This window comes from Prinia subflava, chromosome 10 (genome assembly GCF_021018805.1).
Source record: "Prinia subflava isolate CZ2003 ecotype Zambia chromosome 10, Cam_Psub_1.2, whole genome shotgun sequence".
Classification (NCBI taxonomy): domain Eukaryota; kingdom Metazoa; phylum Chordata; class Aves; order Passeriformes; family Cisticolidae; genus Prinia; species Prinia subflava.
In genome coordinates, this window is record NC_086256.1 from 6,058,323 (window position 1) to 6,080,635 (window position 22,313).

The 22,313-nt window shown below is 40.1% G+C and overlaps 1 protein-coding gene across 2 annotated transcripts in view; it reads left to right on the forward strand.

Annotated features, from left to right (window-relative positions):
* Positions 1–22,313, forward strand: part of TTC39A (tetratricopeptide repeat domain 39A) — a 44,588-nt gene that overhangs the window by 13,009 nt on the left and 9,266 nt on the right. For both annotated transcript variants that reach the window (XM_063407102.1, XM_063407101.1), the window contains exons 3-14: positions 4,423–4,554; positions 5,197–5,273; positions 5,814–5,881; positions 8,202–8,266; positions 9,619–9,718; positions 10,607–10,672; positions 16,886–16,994; positions 17,622–17,689; positions 17,819–17,878; positions 18,636–18,797; positions 20,410–20,501; positions 21,456–21,576. In XM_063407102.1, coding sequence (XP_063263172.1) covers positions 4,423–4,554; positions 5,197–5,273; positions 5,814–5,881; positions 8,202–8,266; positions 9,619–9,718; positions 10,607–10,672; positions 16,886–16,994; positions 17,622–17,689; positions 17,819–17,878; positions 18,636–18,797; positions 20,410–20,501; positions 21,456–21,576 — 1,120 coding nt within the window. The remainder of the gene's footprint in view (positions 1–4,422; positions 4,555–5,196; positions 5,274–5,813; positions 5,882–8,201; positions 8,267–9,618; positions 9,719–10,606; positions 10,673–16,885; positions 16,995–17,621; positions 17,690–17,818; positions 17,879–18,635; positions 18,798–20,409; positions 20,502–21,455; positions 21,577–22,313) is intronic.

The following is a 22,313-nucleotide window of genomic DNA, read 5'->3' on the forward strand; positions in this document are numbered from 1 at the left end:
ACACTACATCTAAGAACTCTTAAGGAATTCCTAAAGTTCAGTCACCAAGCAGAGCAGTGATTTTCAATATGTAATGTGTCAACTGTTAACATGCATAAACTGAAACTGTCCAGTCACTGGAGCAGGGAAAAAATCTCATCTTCCTTCTCAGCCCTGAGATGTGCAGTAAATCCATTAAATGCTGACTGGATTTTATCCCTCGTGTAATTGCAAACAGACAATAATAAATTAAGGGTTGATTCTGGTGAGATGTCCCTTTCCCTTCCCAAGACAAATGCTTAATATTTTAATAACTGTCCTGAAGGAAAATGTGACATAATAACCTGATAGCTTGCTGATATCAGATCCGCTGGGAGAATGGTAAATAAGATAAATTCATGACAGAATTATCTGGACCATTGGATGAGGTACACCACATGTGTTGCTGCTTGCAATATTAAAGGAATAATAAGACAATGATTAGTTCCAGGCAGTTGAAAATGGACTCCAAAAAGCATTAGGTGTTGTTTGGTGGAATATTAATTCTAGAATGACTGTGCTTTGTAAGCTTTCCCTGGAAGCTGATCTCCCAAAGATCAGGTGTGACTGACAAATGGAGAGTGGTGAAAGAATAGAGGGAACCACACCCAGGCAGAGTGAAGGTTTAGATGGTGCTTGGATAAATATATTGCTCAAAGCTTGGGTTAGCAATTTATTGTAAGGAATGTCATGAACAGGAGCAAGGTTATTATTTATAGGGGGTTTATCTTTTTATACCTGAGGTCTGGAAGAACACAACTTTTATAGCCTTTGTAAATAAATTAATTGCAACCCAAACTGAACTAAATTGTTGGTTTCACCCCCTTGCTGGAAGAATTTAGCAGATTCTGAATTTTGGAAAACAACTTTGATTAAAAAGGCTCAGGAATTCTCTTGTTGAAGCACAGCTTTTTGTCTTGGGCCATCCTGGTGGCTTGTGGTAGCAAAGGGACCTGTGGTGGCAGCTGACTGGAGAGGTCATTGCTGGTTGTTAACTTATTGCTGATGGGGAGTCTGGCAGGAGAAGGGATTTTGTCAGAAAATGTCAGCTCAACAAATCTGAGCATTTCTGTGAAAGCCTCTGCTGTGGGTCTAATGGGTTGTCAGGATATTGGGTGGAACCTGGGATCCATGAGGAAAGCCTTCAGGCCCCCTGTGAGCCCATGCAGGTTTGATTTGGGCATTGATCTCTCACTCTTGAGTCCTCCTGGATGAACAGACTGGTCTGTGAAGGATCTTTCTCACTCGGTGCTGTTGGATTTAAGCGTGGGAAGCATCTTGCTACTAAATCAACATATGGATTTGAACTTGAGGTTTCTGTAACTTAGGAATGCATGTCCTGTCTGCTAGATTACTTTAAAGGATCTACAGAAAAGATTTTGAGTGCTATTTTTCACAAAAGATTCCTAGCCCTGGGTTAACCTGAGGTCAAACCAAGCCAAGATTTTTGATTTTCGTACTTCAGCTGGAAAGCTGTGACTGTCCTCACTTAAGCAGTTTTAGAGCAGGAATAAGAGTGTTCTCCAACAGCTCCAAGAAAGGGCAGCGCTGCAAGATGATGATGATTGCACCGTAGTTGGAGAAGAGGCATGTGGCAGAACTCCATAAGTGCCTAAAGATATTACTTATAATCCTCTTATCCAGTCATGTGATACCAACTGCTGGGATAAGTCATTAATCACAATATTAGTTGCATTCATGTCATACAGGCTTGTTAACTTCAACAATGTCCTGAGGAAATTGCTGCTGAGGAATCAAAAGAAGAAAAGTAAGAAGATAGCAAGTTTCATTCTGTATCCATCCATATGAAACTCAGGCCTTAAAACTCCTGAGAATACGCCAGGATGTAGCTGGCAACTTTAACTGAATGGTTAATAGAAATAGCATAGATAAATTGCATTTCTGCCAGCATCCCCACCCTGAAATAAAAAGAACAAATTTGAATGTTGCTAAATACCAGTTGACTAATGATAGACATTAATTATTATCTCCTTTAAATATTAGAAGTAAAATAGATGAAACCATTGATTAGGGGATGGGTGGTTTGGTTTCAGAAACAAATTACTGGAGAGGGAAATCCCTCTTCACCACATGTATGTGCAAAGTACCAATTTTCCTTTTAGTGCAGTGAATTCAATATTTATCTGCTTTGCTTTAGAAAGCAAATTTCTATAATTTTGAAATGGTACTATTTCAGTCACTTCCCTGTGTTTTACATTTGAGCCTCTGGAAGGGTTTTAGTTTAGTAAATACAAGATGGAGTGTGTTTTTCTGCACCCAGTGAGGCTGATGAATAATCTAATGAACAGAAACACTTCATCAGGCTGGCATTTTAGTGTGTTCTTTTTTTTCTACTTTACATTATCAGTCTACTGAATGAATCATGATCTACAAGGCCAAGAAAGAGCTGTCCTAACTCTACTGGATTTTGAACTAATTTCTCTATTATCTGTCTGTTTTTCTTAGCTTGTAAATGAGATTGATGGTAGCATAGTCTGGGGGTTGTAGCACTTATGGCACCAGCATATTTCCCAAAACAGCTTTTCTGCTAGATTGGTTTAGATGGTAAGGGCAAGTAGGAATTAAGGACAGCCACAGAGCACGGACTGCAGTGAAGTTTAAAAATATGCACTGCAAATTCCTTCAGTGCAGCCATCCTGGTTTGTGCCCAGTGTGTTGGGAAAAGAAGCCCCTTGTCGTCACTGTGAGGGTTGAAAAGCACCAGGCACAGGTCACCACAGTGAATTATTAGATCATTGAGCATTGTAGGCTGATCTGAAATGATCCATTAAATTTTCTTTCAATTCAGTCCAGATACCAAAACTTAAGGAGGCTAGTGTATTTCTGGGGTAAGAAATTACACAAATTGAGGTGTCTTTAAAGTCTGGCTTTACTCCTTCAAAAACCCCTACAGAATAAGAGATGAGATTGGAAGGCACCTCAGAAAGTCATGTACTCAAGTAGGGCCATTTTGAATGTGTCCAAGGATACAGACTCTACAACATTTCTGGGTGATGTGTGCCACTGCATGGTCACCCTGATGGTAAAAAAAAATGTTTCCTGATTTCAGCCAGAGCCTCCCGTGCTTCTAGTTGTGCCCATTGCCTTTGATCCTGTCCCTGGGCACCACTGAAAAAAGAGCCTGGCCCTGTCCTCTCTGCTTCTTCCCCTCAGGTATTTCTATACATTATAGGAACCCCCTGAGCTTTCTCTTCTCCAGCCAGAGCAGTCCCAGCTCTCCTGGCCTTTCCTCATGGGAGAGATGTTCCAGTCCTTTAATCATCCCTTAATGCAGCCCTGTCTTTGTCAAGAGCACACCACTTTCTCCGAAAAAGAAAAAGAAAATGAAGAAACACCTGAAGTAAACACACTGAGAACAAGTGTGCTGAGGGTGGAGATTTTGAAAGGATATCCTTGTTTGACTGCAAGAATTTTTGAATATTCCCTGCCATATAGAGCTATCTGATCTGTTCTGCAGTGTAAACAATTGAAATGGCAATCGTTGCTCCTTAACAATATTTGTCTTAAGTTGTGCTATTTGTCAGGGGTGGACTAGCAAGGTCTATAGAGAGTTTCTGTGTCAGGAATTTATCTGAGCTTTCCCTTCAACATATTTCTCAAGTTGTCCTTATTAGACCACTATGCTTGAAGATATTTTGATTCACTTGCAGAGAATTACACCAGACATAGGTGAATGCTCTAAATGTGTACAGTATATAAACCCTCTTTCCTGTGAGAGGAAAGGTGCCAGCAGTGGCTGCACATAGGAATTAATTGTTTTCCTTGCACCAAAGTCAAAGTATTTTACTTTCACTCTCTATTCACCTTATAGAATAATATTTAAGTTGAACAGATTAGGATGGAGAGTTGGCAGAAGGAGAGAGGGGAAAAAAGCTGCATTTTTCGATACAGACTCTAATGCTTCTGGTGGGAAGACCTGTTTCAAGGAGATTCTATTTTGGCCATGGTTGTAGTATTGTGTTACTTATCTCCTTGAGCCTGTACTGAGTAACTGTCCCAAATTAGAAGAATATCAGCTGGATTTGTGTCATATAGCATTCATTAGATAATAAAAAAACCCTCACCAAAATAACCCCCACCATGATTCTGTTGTTTCTGAGTGGTGATTAATTCCTGTGCTATATATTTGTTAAATATCTATCCTCAGCTCAGAATTGATACATTTTAGCAGAGTATGTGGAACTGTAGACATGATTTCTTTTACAAATCTCAATCCATTGCTGTTTCTTGATTATTTTGCTTGTCTTTTGTGTTCGATTTCTAGTTCATTTGGACCTTGTTCCCATGAGGCTGATACATTTCTAGAATTAGATTTGTATTTTCTTTTTAAAGGCAGTAACACAAACAAATCAGCTATGCTTTGCACCTTGTGCTTTCTTGCAGAACTAAAGACAGCATGTATCATGCCCTGACTTATGCCACCATACTGGAGATGCAAGCTATGATGACATTTGATCCTCAGGACATTCTGAATGCAGGGAACACAATGAAGGAAGCTCAAGCCACCTGTCAGAGGTAAGACTGGAGCAATTCAGTCAGCAAATAGTTCCTTCTTGGGAAAGTTTTGAAAGGCTACTGGATACAAAAGGAAATGTAATCTTACAGAAATCACAGGAAAACTGAGGTTGGAAGGGGCGTCAGGAGGTCATCTAGTCCAGCCTCCTGCTCAGAGGAGGGTCACAGCACATGAATGAGGGTGTTCAGCAGTCTAGTCTTGAAAACTTCTGTTTACCACAATATCTGATTTTCTTCTCAATTAGAATTTGTCCTACCTGTAGTTCTGCAGCATCTGGAAGTTGTTTACAATGTTCAGACACTGCAGAATGTTCCCATGGGTGATGGTTGTACTGCAGTTGTCTCTCTGAGTCAACAGTGCTCCCACTTTTGCACCCACAGTCACCCATACACACACGAAATAAATCAAAACACCCCCTTACCCTCTCCTTCATCAAGACAGATTTCTGTGCACAAAGGGTAAGAGACAGATCCATGTTGGCCAAGTTCTCTGTGGACTGTGCTGAGCTATGTGTGTGGGGAGATGACAGGGGTTGGTGAGCACTGGAGGCATGTTGGTGACTGTGTGGGTGACCAGCTGGAAGATACAGCTCTCTGTTGTTGATGCTCCTTCTTCAGAATGACCAAACTGACTTTTTGCAGATTTAGGAAGAAATCTACTGTAGCTGATTCTATCAACAACCTTGTGCATAGGCAAAGCCTTGAACACTTCACTGAAGGTAACATCTTTCTCATGCATAATGTTTTCCTTTTTTATTTATGCAGTTTGAATCCTGTGGAATTGTTCTCTCAATATGAGCTTGCAAACTGACAAATACAGTTATATTACTTGTATTGTATTGTATTACAGAATACACTGACAAAATCACTGATCTGGCATTTGCTGGACCAAATGTCAGTGCTTTGGCCATTGCTGTGTAACCAATCCAAAAATCACTGATCTTATTGCTTTCTGACTCAGCACTCCCAATAATTGCTGAGTAAACAAATATCTAGAAAGAAGTATTGAAATGCCTGTAAAGCCTCTAGATCCAGGAATTCATGGAAAGCACTGGAAAAATTCCTGCAAAGTTTCTGTAACTGTGTGTCATTTCTGTTTGGAGTTACCTCAGTAGTCTAGAACTGAAGCACTGAGGCAAATTTGGAAAATATTTTTCTCAGTTTGAGCTCTGTGATCTTATTCCCACATTAATGGGCTAAGTGTTTTTTAATTGCTTTTTAACTGATTGGTTTGTTTTCTTCTCTCTGTGCGACGTTAGAGGAAATCCATGCAGAAATTTGTTATGCTGAATGTTTACTTCAGAGAGCAGCACTCACATTCCTCCAGGTATGGATTCCTGCATGGCTCTTGGCGGGGAAAAATACCAGACAGGTTTTTTTCCTAAATGCACTGGTAGAAGACTATAGTGTGACCTAATGGGTCTTTCATCTGGATCAAGTCTGGATTTTGTCTGGACTGTCTGATGAGGTATTAGAATGGTTAATTTTCGATTATTAAAAAATAATTAGCACACACAGGGCTGAGTGCCCTATGACACTTTTCCCCACTTCCTTTTGGATGTGTGAAAAGTAATTGCAGCAAGCACAAATTTTCAAATGATATGTTAGGATATCAGATCTAAAAAATAAAAAAGAGATGGTCATTGAAGCTGTGCTGGAATACAAGCAAGACTTTTGTTTGAGTCTGGCTGGAGTTTGCTTTCCCAAGGCTGCTTTCTCACTGCTTTGTTCTTGAACAGCAATTATGGTCTGCACAGCTATTAGGCTCCACACATGCTTCCTCCCTAACAGTGCTGTCTGTCTTTAACAAAGAGGAGCTCTCCCTCTTCTTTGGATTTTATCTGTCTGTCCTAATGAAGCTTGATTTGTTTGATGGAGCAACATTAACAGTACGTACTAGGGCTCCAGCATGCAATTTAAATTGTTACTCATAGTTGAAATAACTGATTTTTCTTCTTGATTTGGCTGTACTTACTGTATGAAAGTGGGCCTCTTTGTCTACCAAGGGGATAGTAAAAGCCACAGTCAGAAAAAGGCTGCTGCTCCTTGGCTCAAGGGTGCTGATAGGAAATGGAATGCAGGTGGTGGTTTTATAGTGTTTGGGAGTTGCCAGGTGGGCTCTGATTTATGTTGCTTTGATAGTTTATGAACCATGTAACATTTTTCAGCCATCTGCTAAGTCCCTCTGCTAGAAAATATTGCTTCGTAGCAACACCCATAATCAGAGGAGCTTCTAGTAGTTTCTAGAGTGCTGATGATGGACTTTGAAATGACCAAGGTGTTTCCATTTTCCTTTGGGATGAGTAGCCTCTATCACTGGGGGCAGTTTGGGTGAGATCTGAAACTATGGAAGGAAGACTTTTGAGAACTTCTCTGTTATGTCTATAGGAAAGGAGCATTTTAAAGCAGTGTCTCCTGGTTTTAGGCACTATTTTCACAGATATCTTTTATGAAAATGGTTATAGAAACATGAGATTTAAGAGTACAAAAACAATTTCTTGTCCTCTTTTGCAGAGGTCTCTTTGCTTCCTGTTCTCTTCTGCATTTAATTTTTCATGAACACATGAACTAGTTTGAAAAATTAAACAGAGGCACTTGGTTCCAACAGCTGCTGAAGTGGGTTAGTTTTGATGCTTAGTAAAAATGACCAAATTCAGTTCAAAATACATGAAATGTGGTCTTGGTATTTTTCAAGAACTGAAAAATTCTCACATTTGCTATCCTTGTTTTTAGTATCATTCTGAGTGTAAACATTCTAAAACGATCTTCCTCCTTGTTTTCAAAGGAAAATATAACTGAACTTTTACCCATGGCTGGGTATGCTGCACTCCCCAATATGCTGTACTTAGTACATCTAATTAATTCATCTAATCCATGTTATTTTATTCACAATGCTCTCTTATGATTTTTCTGTGATGGTATCTTCTTTTAAAACACATGTAGACTCTCTGTCTTAAAGTAACAACAGGCATCAAAACAAATCAGAATCACAGATTATATAAATAAGGCAAGAAAGTGCCTCCAAAAAGTTATGAAACTCAAGACCCTGTAACTAATGGTCCCCCAGATACCTTGCTGTAATTCCTCAGTTTGTTATAGCTTATCATGTAACCTTGCCAGTATGGATCTCACATTTATGTATATATATGAATATTCAAACCAGAAAGAGCATATCCTGCATAATTTTATTGACCCTGCTTCACTCTTAGGATATGAAAGTGTATTCTGCAGACTCTTGAGGACAGACAGTTTACTCATGAATATTTCCTGGCCCAGCACCAGATATATCTTAACTACACTCAAGGGCAAAAGAGAGAAAGCTATTTTTTGAAAGAGTCACAAATGCACATATCTTAGGTGGCATCTATTAGCTGAGTCCCTGTGTTCATTAATGCAAATTCAGATGGTTCAAAGGTGACAAGGGCTAAACTAATCACAGACAGCATTAAAATAAAATGCCTGTGTCTAAATGGAGTAAAAAATATTTTAATATAGAAAGGAAATCCTAAATCCATGTATTATGTCTTAGAGGTTTTTAATGTCTGTGTCATGCTGGTTATGTTCCAGGTGTGTATTCATCTTAAGAAGACAAAAACCCTTTATAATGTTTACAAATTCATCTTGCTAATGTGTTTCCATTCCTACAGGATGAGAATATGGTCAGCTTCATAAAAGGAGGTATCAAAGTCCGAAACAGTTACCAAACCTACAGGTGAGTCAGTGATGATGTCATTAAGTGTACTCCATCAGTAAAAAGTGCTGCTGGTGAAATGATCCAATTCACAAATTCATTACTCTTGTATTTACTGAGTCTTTATTATGGGCCTCATGTCTGAGATTTTCTCAGCCCACACTGATTCTTCCTTTGCATAACAAAGGAAATTAACATTATGGTTGATTTGGATTGTGGAGAGAGTGGACCTGTTAACTCCAAGGTTTGCCTACTTCAAGTACTATATCCTTGAAACTGTGTCAAAAAACAACTGTTCTGAATGATGTACTGTTCATTTTGTCTGCATACCACAATTTGCAAGTCTTGCAGGCATTAGGCACCATGAAATGGCATTTCCTTATAGTTCCAGCTGCAGCTTTTTGGAGCATTTAACACCAGTAGCTGAAGCACAACAAAAAGTGAAGGCTAAATACGCATCATATTTTATTTATTTTAGAATTATAAATTTTGATTCAGAGTGGGCACAAAATGTCTTGTGTCCAGCAGACACAAAACACATCGAGTCCAGGCTCTCCAGAAGTCCACTGGAAGGGAGAGAGATGTCAGTGTCTGTGTTTGTGTGGGTGGAAGGTGACTCTAAATGCAGGCCCATAACTGCATTTAGAGTTATTACTGCATTACAGGGAGTAGGGCTGAGTCTGTTGGCAACAACCAATCCATAAAAATGTGACAGCCTGAACACAAATACATGCTTCCATTAAAACAGTGTTTTTCCTCTCCAAATCATTAACAAAATAAACTAAAACAGTAGTGTAAAAACCACCTAGCTATAGAAAGCTTGGAGGCAAATTGATTTCATACTGAGCTGGTTTACATGGAAATAAAGGGACACTACAAAGCTGAGACTATAAAAGTTAGAAAAATGAGTGAAAGTAATTGCTGATACATCTGCCCACTTTAAAATATTAAAGTTGTCTTTTCCTATATAAAACAAAATATTCTTTAGAATGTGCACTTAATCCAGGGATTAGTGAAACTCAAGGCAAATTTACTAATTTAAACTTAAGTCTCGTGCACTGCCCCATCATCCCTTTTTGTAGTAGCAGTTTGGTGATGCTCCCAACAGCCATCCTTGAAACATTTTCAGGCTGAAATGTGGTTGAATATTGACTGTGTCTGACAAGAATTCCTCTCCAGGATTCTGTGGTAATGTGACAGAAATGATTTGTTGATAAATCCAAAAAAATGTAGATGGTGTTCACTTGAGTGAGATGACAAATTGGCTTTTTTTAAACTACTCTGTAGTTCAAGGCAATGGGATTGCTTTCTTACTGAATTATAAATAATCATGTTATTTACTGGCACTGTAACAGAATCTTGTGCATTTCCAGGGAGTTGGACAGTCTCATACAGTCCCCACATTATGTCAAAGGAGAGAACCATCTTCATTTTGAGGGAGGTGTAAAACTTGGAGTTGGAGCATTTAACCTGGTATGTACCAACACTCTTACCCTGAGCTGGTGTCCTGCTGCCTCCTGAAAATGACCCAAACTCGAATTCCTGAGAAGTTCCACTGGCATCATACTGACCACGTGGTTAAAATTAGGTGTGTGCTCTGACACTGCAGGGTCCCAGTGTCTGATTTGAGAACATCAGACAATAACACTTCAGAAATAAAGAGATTGCTGCCTGCAACACGTCCCGAGGGTCAGGAGAAGCCTTGCCCAAGAGCACCAGTCTGTGCCTGTCAAATTCCACTTATTCCTTACCTGACACTTGGAAAATACCAGGATCCAGGCTGTTAGCAGGGAAGTTGGAAGGGATGGGGTAAACGAATGAAGTCTGAGGTGCTGCTCCAGCCACTGTTGGCTGTTGTTTCTTGTGTTCTGGCTAAAAAGCAGATGAGCAAATGGTGCAGGATGGTTCCTGGGGAGGCACTGACCCAGAGATGGAGAGGGGTGACGTGGCTGTTCAGGGCATGGGCTACAGAAAGTGCCTGGAGCTTCCTCTTGCCTGCATTGCTTTGTGTGCCCAAGTATTAGATTTACTGCACAAAGAACAAATATGGACTGTGTGGTATGAACCCAGCATTTCTGAAATGTCCAAGAAGTAAGTACTGAAGTTACTAAGCACGAGCTGTGTAAACATATTTCTGTATAGAGCATCCTGGAGACACAAGGTGTCTGTATTAAACATATTTCTGTTTAAATTGTATGTAAAATACAGCAGGTGTATACATTTATCCTGAAAACTGTCATATAGAGATGATTTTAGTAATTTTATTAATTATGTGTTGTACTTGGAAAATTGTAGGAGTCAATTGGTAGCTGAAAGGCAGAAAGTCTGTTACTGCATAATTCTTACATTTTTTCTCTGTAGACATTGTCCATGTTTCCTGCACGGATTCTGAGATTATTGGAGTTTGTTGGATTTTCTGGGAATAAGGTAAATGTGAACTAAATATTATTGGTACATTCCTCTCACTCTTAAATTAAAAACAGAGACAGGAGTTTCTCACATTAGCTGTAACCCTCTGTTACCACACGTGAACTGTGGCACTGATGCTTTTGTGCATTTCAGTTATGCTTTTTATTTTTGTCTGAACAATTGCACTTCAAAGGTTGTCATATCATTGTTCAGTGTTGAAATAGTTGCGAAACGTGGTAAGGGAAATTACTAGTACAGGGCTGTCAACATATTTAGGTTTTTAGTTACTAGTCTTTTGATGTAGGCTTGTGCTCAGAAATCTGTAGCCAAAGGTGTATTCTTAGCCTTTGATATATTTATATAGCTTCCTTGGTAGTTGCTGTGATTAAGGGGTTTGAATGCCCCTGACAGGTTCTTGCATGATAGGAAAAAAATTCCATTTCATTTCCGCTTTAATAGCACCTGGAAATTTGAGTGTGGCACCTAAATTTTCCTGCCTAAGGGAGTAAGTGCTTTTTTGCCTGTAGAGTAACCAGTCTGACTATGCTGTTTGAGCAAGATGTTTAAGGAAAGAAGCTCAGTAATGGAGCTCACCTGATGAAAACTCACCTGATGATGAGAAAGAGCTCAGCTACTGCTTTATGGATCTGTCCTTTCAAAAGAATACAGAATATTGGTGGGAGTATCTTGGCCTTGCTACCTTGTACCTGCCCTTGTCTCTCTACCAGAACAGCAGAACATGAGATTCACTCGAAGCAGGGCTCATGGGTTAAGAAAATGTGATACAGAACATGATCCCTTTTACCTAAACCACTAGTCACATTTTTCATAAATGCTGGGTAAGTGTCTGATGCAAGCACTAGAAAAGCCATGAGAACAAGATAAGTTTAAACTCTTTGATAATACTTGCCATTTACAAAACAAGTTGTAAGGAGAAAAGTGTCTTTTTAATCAGAGCTGAAGCCTATATGGCAGGTGAATGACTGTTATCACCATTTCATTGGTTTACAGGAAGGATCTTATATCTGAAAATAAAATGTCTTATTTAAAAGCAAGGAACAGAGTGTAGATTATAATTTAGAAATTTCCAGGAGCTGACCAGGAGCTGTTTCAGAGCAGTAAAAGCAAAAATCAAATAGTTCCACCTGTCAGTTTCAACAACAGAGCATTTAAAGCAAAATATTCTCTTAGAAATGTAAAGGCAATTCACAATTCACGTACCATACTGAGAGTACTTTGTTGAACACTCATCTTACTCCTGCAGATGGAAATTGTCCCTCCAATGGAGTTTTCATTTGGCCCTGGGATTTCTTGCATGGCTGTGAGTGGGCTGATGTTTATGTTGATGAGTCAGCTCCTATTACAGTTCCTTAATAACTTACTGCAGCATGACCTAGATTACCATAAATTTGAGCAAAACCCTGTTGTTTGCACACCATACAAAGGAGTATTTTAAACATGTTGATCAAAGTTCATTGATGGCCATTTATTTTAACATCCTAAAAAAGTCTTTCTGCATTTAACATTTGTAAATCAGGTGCCTAAAGCCAAAAGCAAAATTGCAATTGCATGTGCAGTCCTTTCCAATGGTGGTTTTCCAAAGTTTGCAACAAGACAGCTGACAAGAGTCTAGAGGGTGAAAGAAACTGTGAGAGAGGACGAGAGGAAAGTTTGTTCATCTGTGCTGCATTGTCCAGGAGGTTTTTATACACCTGTGTTTGATGCTGCAGTCTTTTCCTTTAAATGCTTACTGAGTGTCAGATTGTGCAGCAGAGTCATGGTTAGTGCCTTGAGCTGTTTGCAGATCACCTAGGAGAGCTGTAGTGCACTGCAGGACAGCTTGATTTTGGTGTGGGTCATGTGTTTATTAGAACTGGATATAAATTTGCATTGTGTGATCCTCCACGATCCCAACCTGCCTCAAAGCCAGCAGGTTTGCCCCTGGGGACTCTCCTTGTCTCTGAGTCACGTCATGGGGAACAGCAAATGAGGACATGCCCAAAGCTCCAGTACTTCCTCAGCCATTTGCAGGCACTGTGGGCATCATGATCAACTTAACAGCAGTCTGGAGTCTCAAAATAGTAGGTGGGATAAGATCAAGAAAATATAAAAAGTAGCCAGAGGCCGTGTTTGTTCTCTTCCAGCCCAAGATGTGCCAGCTGTGCCCTTCGCACCATTTAAGCTCCTTTCCCTTGTGTCATTAGTCAAACCATGGGCTTATTTGTGTTTAGTAGCACAGGCCCCTCATTTGGGCAGTGAGGTTCAGTGCAGTTTTGCCCAGTTTTGAGAGAAATGCCTCCTGGGCAGAGCTGTGCCAGGCACCCTGTGCTGGAGAGCACAGCAGCCCCACTGGGCAGTGGGTGGAGTGTGTGTCCCATCTGCACTGGAGTGTTTAACCACGACTAACCTGGGATGTGAGAGCAGGACACTCCTTGCACTGTCTTCCTGGAACTCTCCTCACTGGCTCCTCTGTCAGGTCTCAGGCTAATATTTACTCTTGTGCTTGTTTTATTGATGATTACAAATGCTGTGCTGCTGAACTGTAGAACAGTTTGACACGAGCCTACCATATGTTAACTGCAGTTTGTCAGGGGGTCAGATGACAGCGTGATTTCACGAGAAGGCAGGAAAACTGTCAGATAGAACCAATTTCTTTCAAATTATACTCTTTTTTTATGTGGGAGGACATTTTTCCCAAAGCTGAAGAATATTCTTGATGTGTCAATTTCTAATAACTTGAATTCCAGTTTCTCACTAAGTATCTCTTTTGAATTGCATTTTGGTCTCTTCAAATTTTAAATGCAGCTTAAATCTAATATTATTTAATGGGATACATTGAAATGCCCTGTCTATCAGCTTAGTCTTTGTAAAGCTGTTGGTAGTATCCATCCTCCTTGCTAAACCTGCAGCAATGTGATCAGGCCATGGAACATGAACAATGACCTTGCTTTGCTTTCATTGTCAAGATCCCTAATTAAAAGAATGATTTAAAAATAACATCCAAGAACTTTTGCTTCAGGAAAGTTGATGGATTTTAGTCAGTAACAGCTGAAATAAATATGAACCAGTCTCAGTGTTGTCTGATAATGATTTTGAACATTGACTTGTTCATCCTGCAACTGCTGTGGGAATCTCTAGTGCTCATGTGGGGAGTCCTGAATGACAGAGCATTGGATGTCTTGGGACAAGAACTGAATCAATGAAATACTGATATAATATAGTGACAGTCTTGGGAATTAGATTGTGGGATGTCATGAGGAACTTGCACAGAATGCTGAGTTACCACACTGGATCACGCTTGCTCTGTGCTCTAGTTTATACCCTTCAGAGTAGTTTATGTTTTGTGTGAAAATGAAACTGAAATGTGTTAGTGTCTATTAGGGAAATTACAATAATGTTTTTCTGGAAAAATTACAAACACTTACTGCCATGACATCTAGTTTATATTGTCACAAAATGCCCTCTAATAGACTTTGTTTGGAGGCTCATTCCTGGCGTTCTGGGATTGCTTCTATCAGTTGTGACATAGGTGTGGGAGATAGTTATGGGTCATTTATGGTTAGAAGGTGTGTCCTGGCAATTAAATATAATGTACTCACTGGTGCCAGCCCCTAAGTGAGTGCAGTGTGTTTGCAGAGTTACTCCTTAGGCTCAAGTAGCTGCTTGTGATTTGGTTTCCAGATCCTCTGTCTGATCCAGGAGAGCCTTACATTGCCCAGCTCCTGGCACTCCCTTGGCTGATGGGGACTGCTGGATAATCCCTGCAGGCTCCCAGTGGAGAAAGGGTGGTGCTTGAGAAGGTGATTCATGTTGCTGATCCAGGCTGCTGTGCCAAACTGTTCCTTGCAGGAGCACCTCTGCCTTAGCCAGGCACAGAGGGAGCCCTGGGAGGCCAGCTAGGGAGTGTGGAGTGTAAAACCTGATTCCCAGTGACACCCTTCATATTGCTGTTTTCTGAGTATCCCATTGTAGGAGAAGCAGTTTGCAAGAAGTTTTTGTGAGGAGAAGCTGCTTTGCTGCAGTGTATTGTACAAGCAAGTGTTATAAGACTAATAACAACTGCTTCTAGATTTCTTTTAATTAGACTGTCTTTTCTACTGATTGTTATTACTCTAATACAGAAAGTTTGTGATATTCAGGTGGCAGAGTGAAAGGTAAATAGCCTTTAATACCTCTGCTGGACTAGATAGGCTTATGGACATTCCACAGAGTGAATTAACTTGCTCAGTGAGCTTCGCATGCCTGTGTAACTACTCAGTTGAAGAATTTAGAATTAAGGGTGTCAGATTTGCAGCCCTCTTCTGGTGAATGGGCAATATTCTTAATCCAGTTGCTGCTATCCAGGATGCAGTCCTGTGTAAAGTGGGTGTGGGTCCATTCCTTGTCCATACAGATTATAACTTTGTGTTTGGCTGCACTCAAATATTCTTTTGAGGCTAAATCATAATTGAGATCAACTTGACAAAGGTTACATTATTTTATATGACAAACAAAGTCTGTTTGAATCATTCTTAGTGCTATTCATATTCATTTTACATATATATATTTTGTATAATATGGAAGATGCCAAATACTGGAAGGCCTAGTGTCAGTAAAGGCTCAGTGAAATATCAAGCCTGAAGATATTTCATGGCAAAAAAATGTACCTTGGAAATATGCTTTGCAATTTTTTTTTGCCAAAATTCATTCCACGGAATGGTTTGTTTTACTGCTACCTTGAAGTGCTATTTTTTAAAAATACAAATATTTGTTGGTTTCATCGAGGCAGTTTGAAGAAGCTGAATATATCATATTTTTAAAATTATTTGTATCAGTCAAACTTTTTCTCTCAGCAGACAATGAAGCTGGTTTTATTTTGCTAAGTACTTGGTTTCCATTAAGTCACTGATTTTCTGTAATGGTTTTACTATCTTTTAATTTCTTCTGTAATGACATGCAAAACAGTATTTTCATTATTTTGTCCCAGCTAGATGTTATAATAATTGATCTGCAAATATGAGTCATATTTTTCCTTGTAGCAGTAATTAATGTAATACATTGAGTTTTAAAAATAAAAACAAAGAGAAGCAAAATCACACCCCCACATATTTATGTGAAAACAATTAACTGCACTATTAAGTGCAAAAATAGATGGCTGAAGAAAATGAGAATATGATTACAGGCTTCAGTGTTTACACAGTAAGCCATGAAGGCGTGGTGGTGCACCACCCCTCCCTCAAGGACACACAAAAGATGTAAATCTGTGATCTGTGCTGGGCTCTCCCCGATGCCTTTCCTGGTACCTCTGACAGAAATCCCTCAGGGTTCCTATTTATAGTGAAGCTGGTTTGGATGTGTGTCCTTGGAGTCTCACACATCATGTTCCAGTGACCTTCCAGTGCAGTGATGGAGTCACTCTTAAAGAGATTTTGTCCAGCACACAGTGGATGTCTTGCTGTGCATATTTACAAGTAGGCAGATCTCTTGTTTGATATATTTGCATATTTACATTCTTGCTGTTGATATCATGGAACTAGTCCTACAGTGGGCTGATAAATGCTCTTGCCTCGGGAACTTGAATCCCTAAAGTTGGTTATCCATCATGCTGTCATTGACTATGAACACAGTGTTATACTCGATTGCTTCAGTTCTTCCCAAAGGGAACAGAAATACTCTTCTTTTCATTGTATTTTTCCACTGGTAGTAGTGGGCCAACATCATTGCAAGGCTCCTTTTGTTCCTGGCATACTTTAAAATGTCCTTTTGCCCTGACATCTTTTGTTCTGCTTGTTGCAGATTTTATTTTCTTGATACCTTTAACTGTTCTGTGCAGTGAACCACAGCAAACAAGAATACACTGTACAATGGTGATGTGTGGGTTTTGTCTTGCTTTTCAAAACCCTGTGTTTGTTTCTGGAATGCTGTTTAGCAGCACTTGGGTCACAATGATAAATTGTCTCTTGTTTACTTATGTTAACCATGTAATACATCCCAAGTTGCTGCTCTGTCACCAGGTGTTTTCCAGGCTAAGCAGTAACTCCATGAAAAACTATTAGAGAAATGAATAGGTTTATTTTTATCTTTGATTGCTGAGTAAGCTATCAGTGGCTTTTGAGGAATTTGTCAATGCCTTTTGGGAAATGTGGTGTGTGAGCAATCTGTGGCTGACCCTGCAGATGTTCAGCCAGCAAAACACAAAACACAGCCCTGGTTCTTTTCCACCACCTTGTCCCCCTCCCCGTGTTTGCACAGGAACATGGTCTGCTGCAGCTGCAAGAAGGAGCATCCTCGTACAGCTTTAGGTCGGTGCTGTGTACCATGCTGTTGCTTTGCTATCATACTTTCATGACCTTTGTGTTAGGTAAGATTGTTTAAAATAACTCTTGGATTTGATCAGTTCTTGTGGGACACAAAGGGGGAAAAGATGATTCCATCACCTGTTTGTTGGTGAATTGTTTGTTTGTAACCAGAATAACCAATTTGTAGCTCATTTGTGGGTCATTCTACAGTAATGATCATGACTGAAGAGCATGTTTTTATTTTTAAGATGGAGGTTTGTTTAATGTGTGAGAAGGGAGGTACTGGGGATGGCCAAGAAAGCTGTGAGAACTAAATCTGTTTTAGCCAGGTGCTTTTCTGGGGAGGTTAAAATAATGGCTGTAAGTGATAATTGCTTTGTTGACATTGGATATTCCTTGGGAGGTGACAGCTTCCCGCTAATGTGTACTTCTGTGCTATCTCCTGCTAAATCATTCTACAAAATATGTTTGTCTGTGCCTGAGTTTTCAAGTCAGGAAGCACAATGTTTTCAGGGCTTCCTGCTGCTGCCTTAGTGCAGCACCAACCTGTATTTATGCCTGGCTTAGTGGAGAGAGGAACCAACATGTTGGCCAGTTGAGGATGGAAAATCAGTACCTTGTGTTCCTGTTCCATTTTTTTTGCTTTGTTTTCTAACTATTTTTATCACTTGCATTTTTACACATTCTAGGGACAGGAAAAGGAAATGTTGAGGAGGCAGAAAAACTACTTAAGCCTTACTTGGCGCGCTATCCAAAGGTAAAATGAATCATAATTTATTTGGTGTGATCATTTAGTGATTTTGTGCCAAAAATCAAAGACCTAGACTGTATGGTCAGATTGAAAACTGTTATAGAATACTTGTATTTTTATTATTATTTATTACAGGGAGCCATATTCCTGTTTTTTGCAGGCAGGATAGAAACACTAAAGGGTAATATTGATGCGGTAAGTAATCATCTTGCTCTTGAGAAATTACTTTCAAAAGCTTTGGAAAAATTCCACCAGGAATGTTATTTCCTTTTTGGCTAATGCTTCCTCTGGCTTTGGCCTACATGTAATTCGCAGTTTATTGAATTACAAATAAGAATTTTGTAAACTATTTTGACTAACTTGTTTCTCCACCTCATTTTGCTACCCCTCCCAATTTCTGGTGATAATCTAATCCACCAGGATTAATGACACAGTTTTAGCATTGTCTTTCCCATCCTGCAGCAGATTGTGTCTTTAATGAGACCCAGTGGTAATCCTTTGCCTTCAGTGTGAGCAGAGAGTAATAAAAGAATTGAAGAAATATTAAGATGAAGAATGCATGTTCAAAATACTCTGAGAGAGTATCAGCTGGTGTGCAAGGCAGTAGCTCCCTTGAAATCCATTGAATTGCAGCAATAAATGTCAGCTGAACATCTGTCCTCTGCCTTCAGTTTCCTAATTTCCTGAGACACAAACATTCATGTTTAGAAATATAACTTTCAGGAATGGGGAGTTCTGTGGCAGGGTAAACTTGCTGACACCAGCATGACTGTGTAGCCCAGAACCTCTTGTGTGAAGCCAGCAGATGTGATTTTGGGAAGCACCAGGCTGTCAGTAATTTGGAAGCTGCAGGAGCCATGCAGGCAGATCCTGGAGCCCCAGTGTGTGTTACAGCTCCCCTGCCTGTGCATTTACACCCGGCTGAGGCAGTGTTTGGGAATTCTGTGTGCAGGCAGTCAATAGGTACGAGGAATGCTGCGAAGCTCAGCAGTACTGGAAGCAGTTTCACCACATGTGCTACTGGGAGCTGATGTGGTGCTTCACCTACAAGCGCCAGTGGAAAATGGCTTTTTTCTACGCAGACCTGCTGAGCAAGGAGAACACTTGGTCCAAGGTGAGTTCAGCAGAACAGGAGGGCTGGAGGCCCCGTGGTATCTATTAACTTTCAAGCAAATTGAGTTGACTTCTTGTAGCTTTGAAGGTGCAGACTGTAAAGTAAAATCTGGCCTGCTGTGACTGCTACAGAGTGATGTGAATTGCAAACATTTGAGTCTGAACAGATGGTGGGCAAGCAGAAATCTTTTGGGCCCAACTGGCAGATGAAGAGCAGCTTGTTAAAGATGTTGTGTATTGACTGGTTGTGCCATCAGATGTTGCAATTTGGTGCAACAATGCTAGTTGCCATTTCTTTAATTATGCTATGGATAAAAGCTCTTCTGCTGATGAGTGGGGTTAGCCATGGTGATGCCTCCAGGGTAATAAATGCAATCAGAAGTGGCGCCTATCCCTGTGCATCTGGAAGGGTGAAGCTCTTCAATCCAGAACCCTGGTAGCTTTCCTGCCTTTCTCTTCCTTTTTTTGCCTGTTTAAAAATGGGGGTTATGTTTCCACTACTCCAGTTAATGGGAATTTTCCTGGACTGGCTTGACTTCACAGATACGATCAGCAGTGGCTTAGCAATGTCATTCACCAGTTCCCTTGGGATCATGAATTTGTGCATCTTCAGATTCATCAGATGGTCTTGAACCAAAACTTCTCCTGCCCTGGGCAGGTCATCTCACATTCTCTGCCTTTCCTTTCTGTGACTTGGGCAGGGAGACTGGGGCACTTGGTGGTGAAGACTGAGGAAAAAAATCAGAGCTCCTCAGCCTTCTCCAGATCCTGGGTAACCTTGTCTCCTGTTTTCTTCCAGAGAGGGCCCACATTTTCTCTAGTCTTCCTTTTATCACCAGCATACCTATAGAGTATTTCCTTGTTGTTATTTCCATCCCTGGCCAGACATCAGGGCTTTACTTCTCCTAACCTGATCCCTGGCTGTTCAGACATTCCCTGTATTCTTCCCAGGCTACCTGTCCTTCCCTTCATCCTGTGTAGGTTTCTTTTTTGTGTCCTGAGTTTGTCCAGGAGACCCCTTTTCACCCACATGGGCCTCCAGGAGTTTTTGCCTGACTTCTTTTTATGGATGCATTGCTCCTAGGCTTAGAGGAGGTAATCTTTGAATATTAACCAGATTTCATGGGCCCCGCTTCCCTCCAGGGCTTTATCTTGTACTCTACCATGTAGATCCCTAAAGAGGCCAAAGTCTGCTCTCATGAATTCCAGGGAGTGACTGTTTTCTAGAACTTACTATTTGGGATGTTATCAGATTGTGATGGAACACAGAGACTGTATAATATTAGTTTTTTTCTCTGAGCATGACCTTATCTTAGGTTTTCTAGCATGTGTTCCTAAGAGTATTAAAAACTTACTTTACTGAAGCGTGAGATTTGTTCTTGGAATTTGTACACAAACTATAAGCTGATGCATACTAAGCAAACACATATATGATTTAAAAGCAATATTCTATACTCACTTCCTAAAATACTTACCTGTTCCTAAAACTTTTGTAAGACTGTAAGCAAAAGCAGCAACTTCTTCCCTTTATGTTGCTGTTTTGTGCTTTATATGAATAAATGTGATGCTGTAAATTCCTTTTTCTGTAAAGATATTCTTCATTGCATTTCCAGGCTACTTACATTTACATGAAAGCTGCTTATCTCAGTATGTTTGGACCAGATGACTGCAGTCCTTTTGGAGACAGCGAAGTTGAACTATTTAGGTAAAATTTGTAAACTCACTGTTACAACAATTTATTATCTTTTCATGTCACAATTTTGGGTGAAGAGAGGCAAAATTATTCATCAGATTTGAAAAATTATGCAAATAGCATTGGATTGGTAAGAAATTGCAGAGTTAAACACCTTTAGACTAAAGTGGACCCTGAGTTCAGGCAGCAGATTTCCTCTGGCCATGCAGTGGCTGCTGCTGTTCTGTGTAATACATTCTTTTTCAGTTGTTTCCTTTAATCAAAATGGAGTGTAAGATATGAAAGCCTTCAGTGGATTGTGCTGCAAGGTGTGTTCTTCCTTAGTGGGAGCATCAGCACAACTTGATTCTTGAGTTCTCAGTCTCAGAAGTAAGAAATAATTAAATGTGCAAGTGAATCTCTGCATTACAGACACAGGAGATAACCTCACTGTGTTACTGTAATGTTTAAGCTCAAAATGGATTGCTGGGGCAAAGAAAATTTGGTTACTCTAGGGTTTACACTTTTATATGAAATCTATTTTTTTAATGTGATTACATTACTCTTTTCAAGCTTTCTCTGGTTTTTGTAATAGCTTTAAACAGATATCACTGAATTTAGGATCCATTATGAAGTGAATAGTTTTAGTCTTTGGGAGAATGGGAAGACAAAAGCTAGTTTGCCTCTTTCTTAGTCTGTGAAGAGAGATGAGCCCTTTATAAGTCAGGTGCATCATCTAATTTAATCTTTCAGTGGGGAAGAGTCCCTCTCCTCCTGCTTGATTAAAGAGGAAGCCTAGAGATAAACGTGCCCTGCATAAAGACAGCTTTTGTGAGTATGTATTGCTCAGCTTCCCCAAGGTAGCAATAGCCCAGTGTGTAACAGCTTTTTGAAGTTCTCCTTGGTTTGAATTTTTGTAAGTTTGAATGTCTTTGTCTCAGAGGTTCACAGGGGAAAAATTCCTTATGTCTTCCTTTTAATTTTCAGGATTGTTCCCAGTCTGAAACTGAAAATTGCAGGGAAATCTCTGCCCACAGAAAAGTTTGCAATTCGGAAGGCACGACGGTATCTTTCTTCAAACCCTGTTCCTTTGCCTGTCCCACCTTTGGTAAGATAGAAATACACACACACACACCCTTTTCAACATTTTTGTGATTTAGAGAAATAAACCCAAGATAATTGGAGTAGTATCTTTTCTAAGGTAAAACCTCTGCAGGAGACTGGAATGTTCCCAAAGTTTAGCCAGATGAATGCGAGGAATGCTGTAAAACTGGGGCACGCACCAGCCACAGGGAGCTCAGCCAGCTGTTTGTGACACGTAAACGTGGTGCATGTGTAACTCATTACTGCAGCTCCAGAGCAGCGTGCTCCCAGCAGCATTTTTGGGTTCCCTTTGGAGGAGCTTTGCCCTGGCTCTCCTCTGTCCTGTCACTTGCTAACAGAGGACTGTGAGGTGCAAGGATGGGTGGTGTCAAGGGAACAATGGAAGGTTTGGGGATTGTGTGTAAGGAGCTGTTTAATGTGCCCCTGAATGTTTGCACTTTAGTGCTCTCCAGAGCAGCTCATGGGTGCTGGGATGAACCAACTGACTCCTTTGCCACCCCAGAAACCACTGTGATTGCTGGGGTTTTTGTTTAATTTTTTTCCCTGTAATGCTGGCTTATTCCCTGTGGCCAGTTGCATGAGGTATCCACTCCACTTACAAAAAAATCTGTCTACAAAGAACATATCAAAAAGAACATAAAAGTAGTGTAAGTCCAGGGATTTGCCAAGTGCAGTGATATTAACACTTGCAGTGCTTTGAGCTGTTGCTTTTTTAAGAAAGAGATGGATACTTAGCAAATA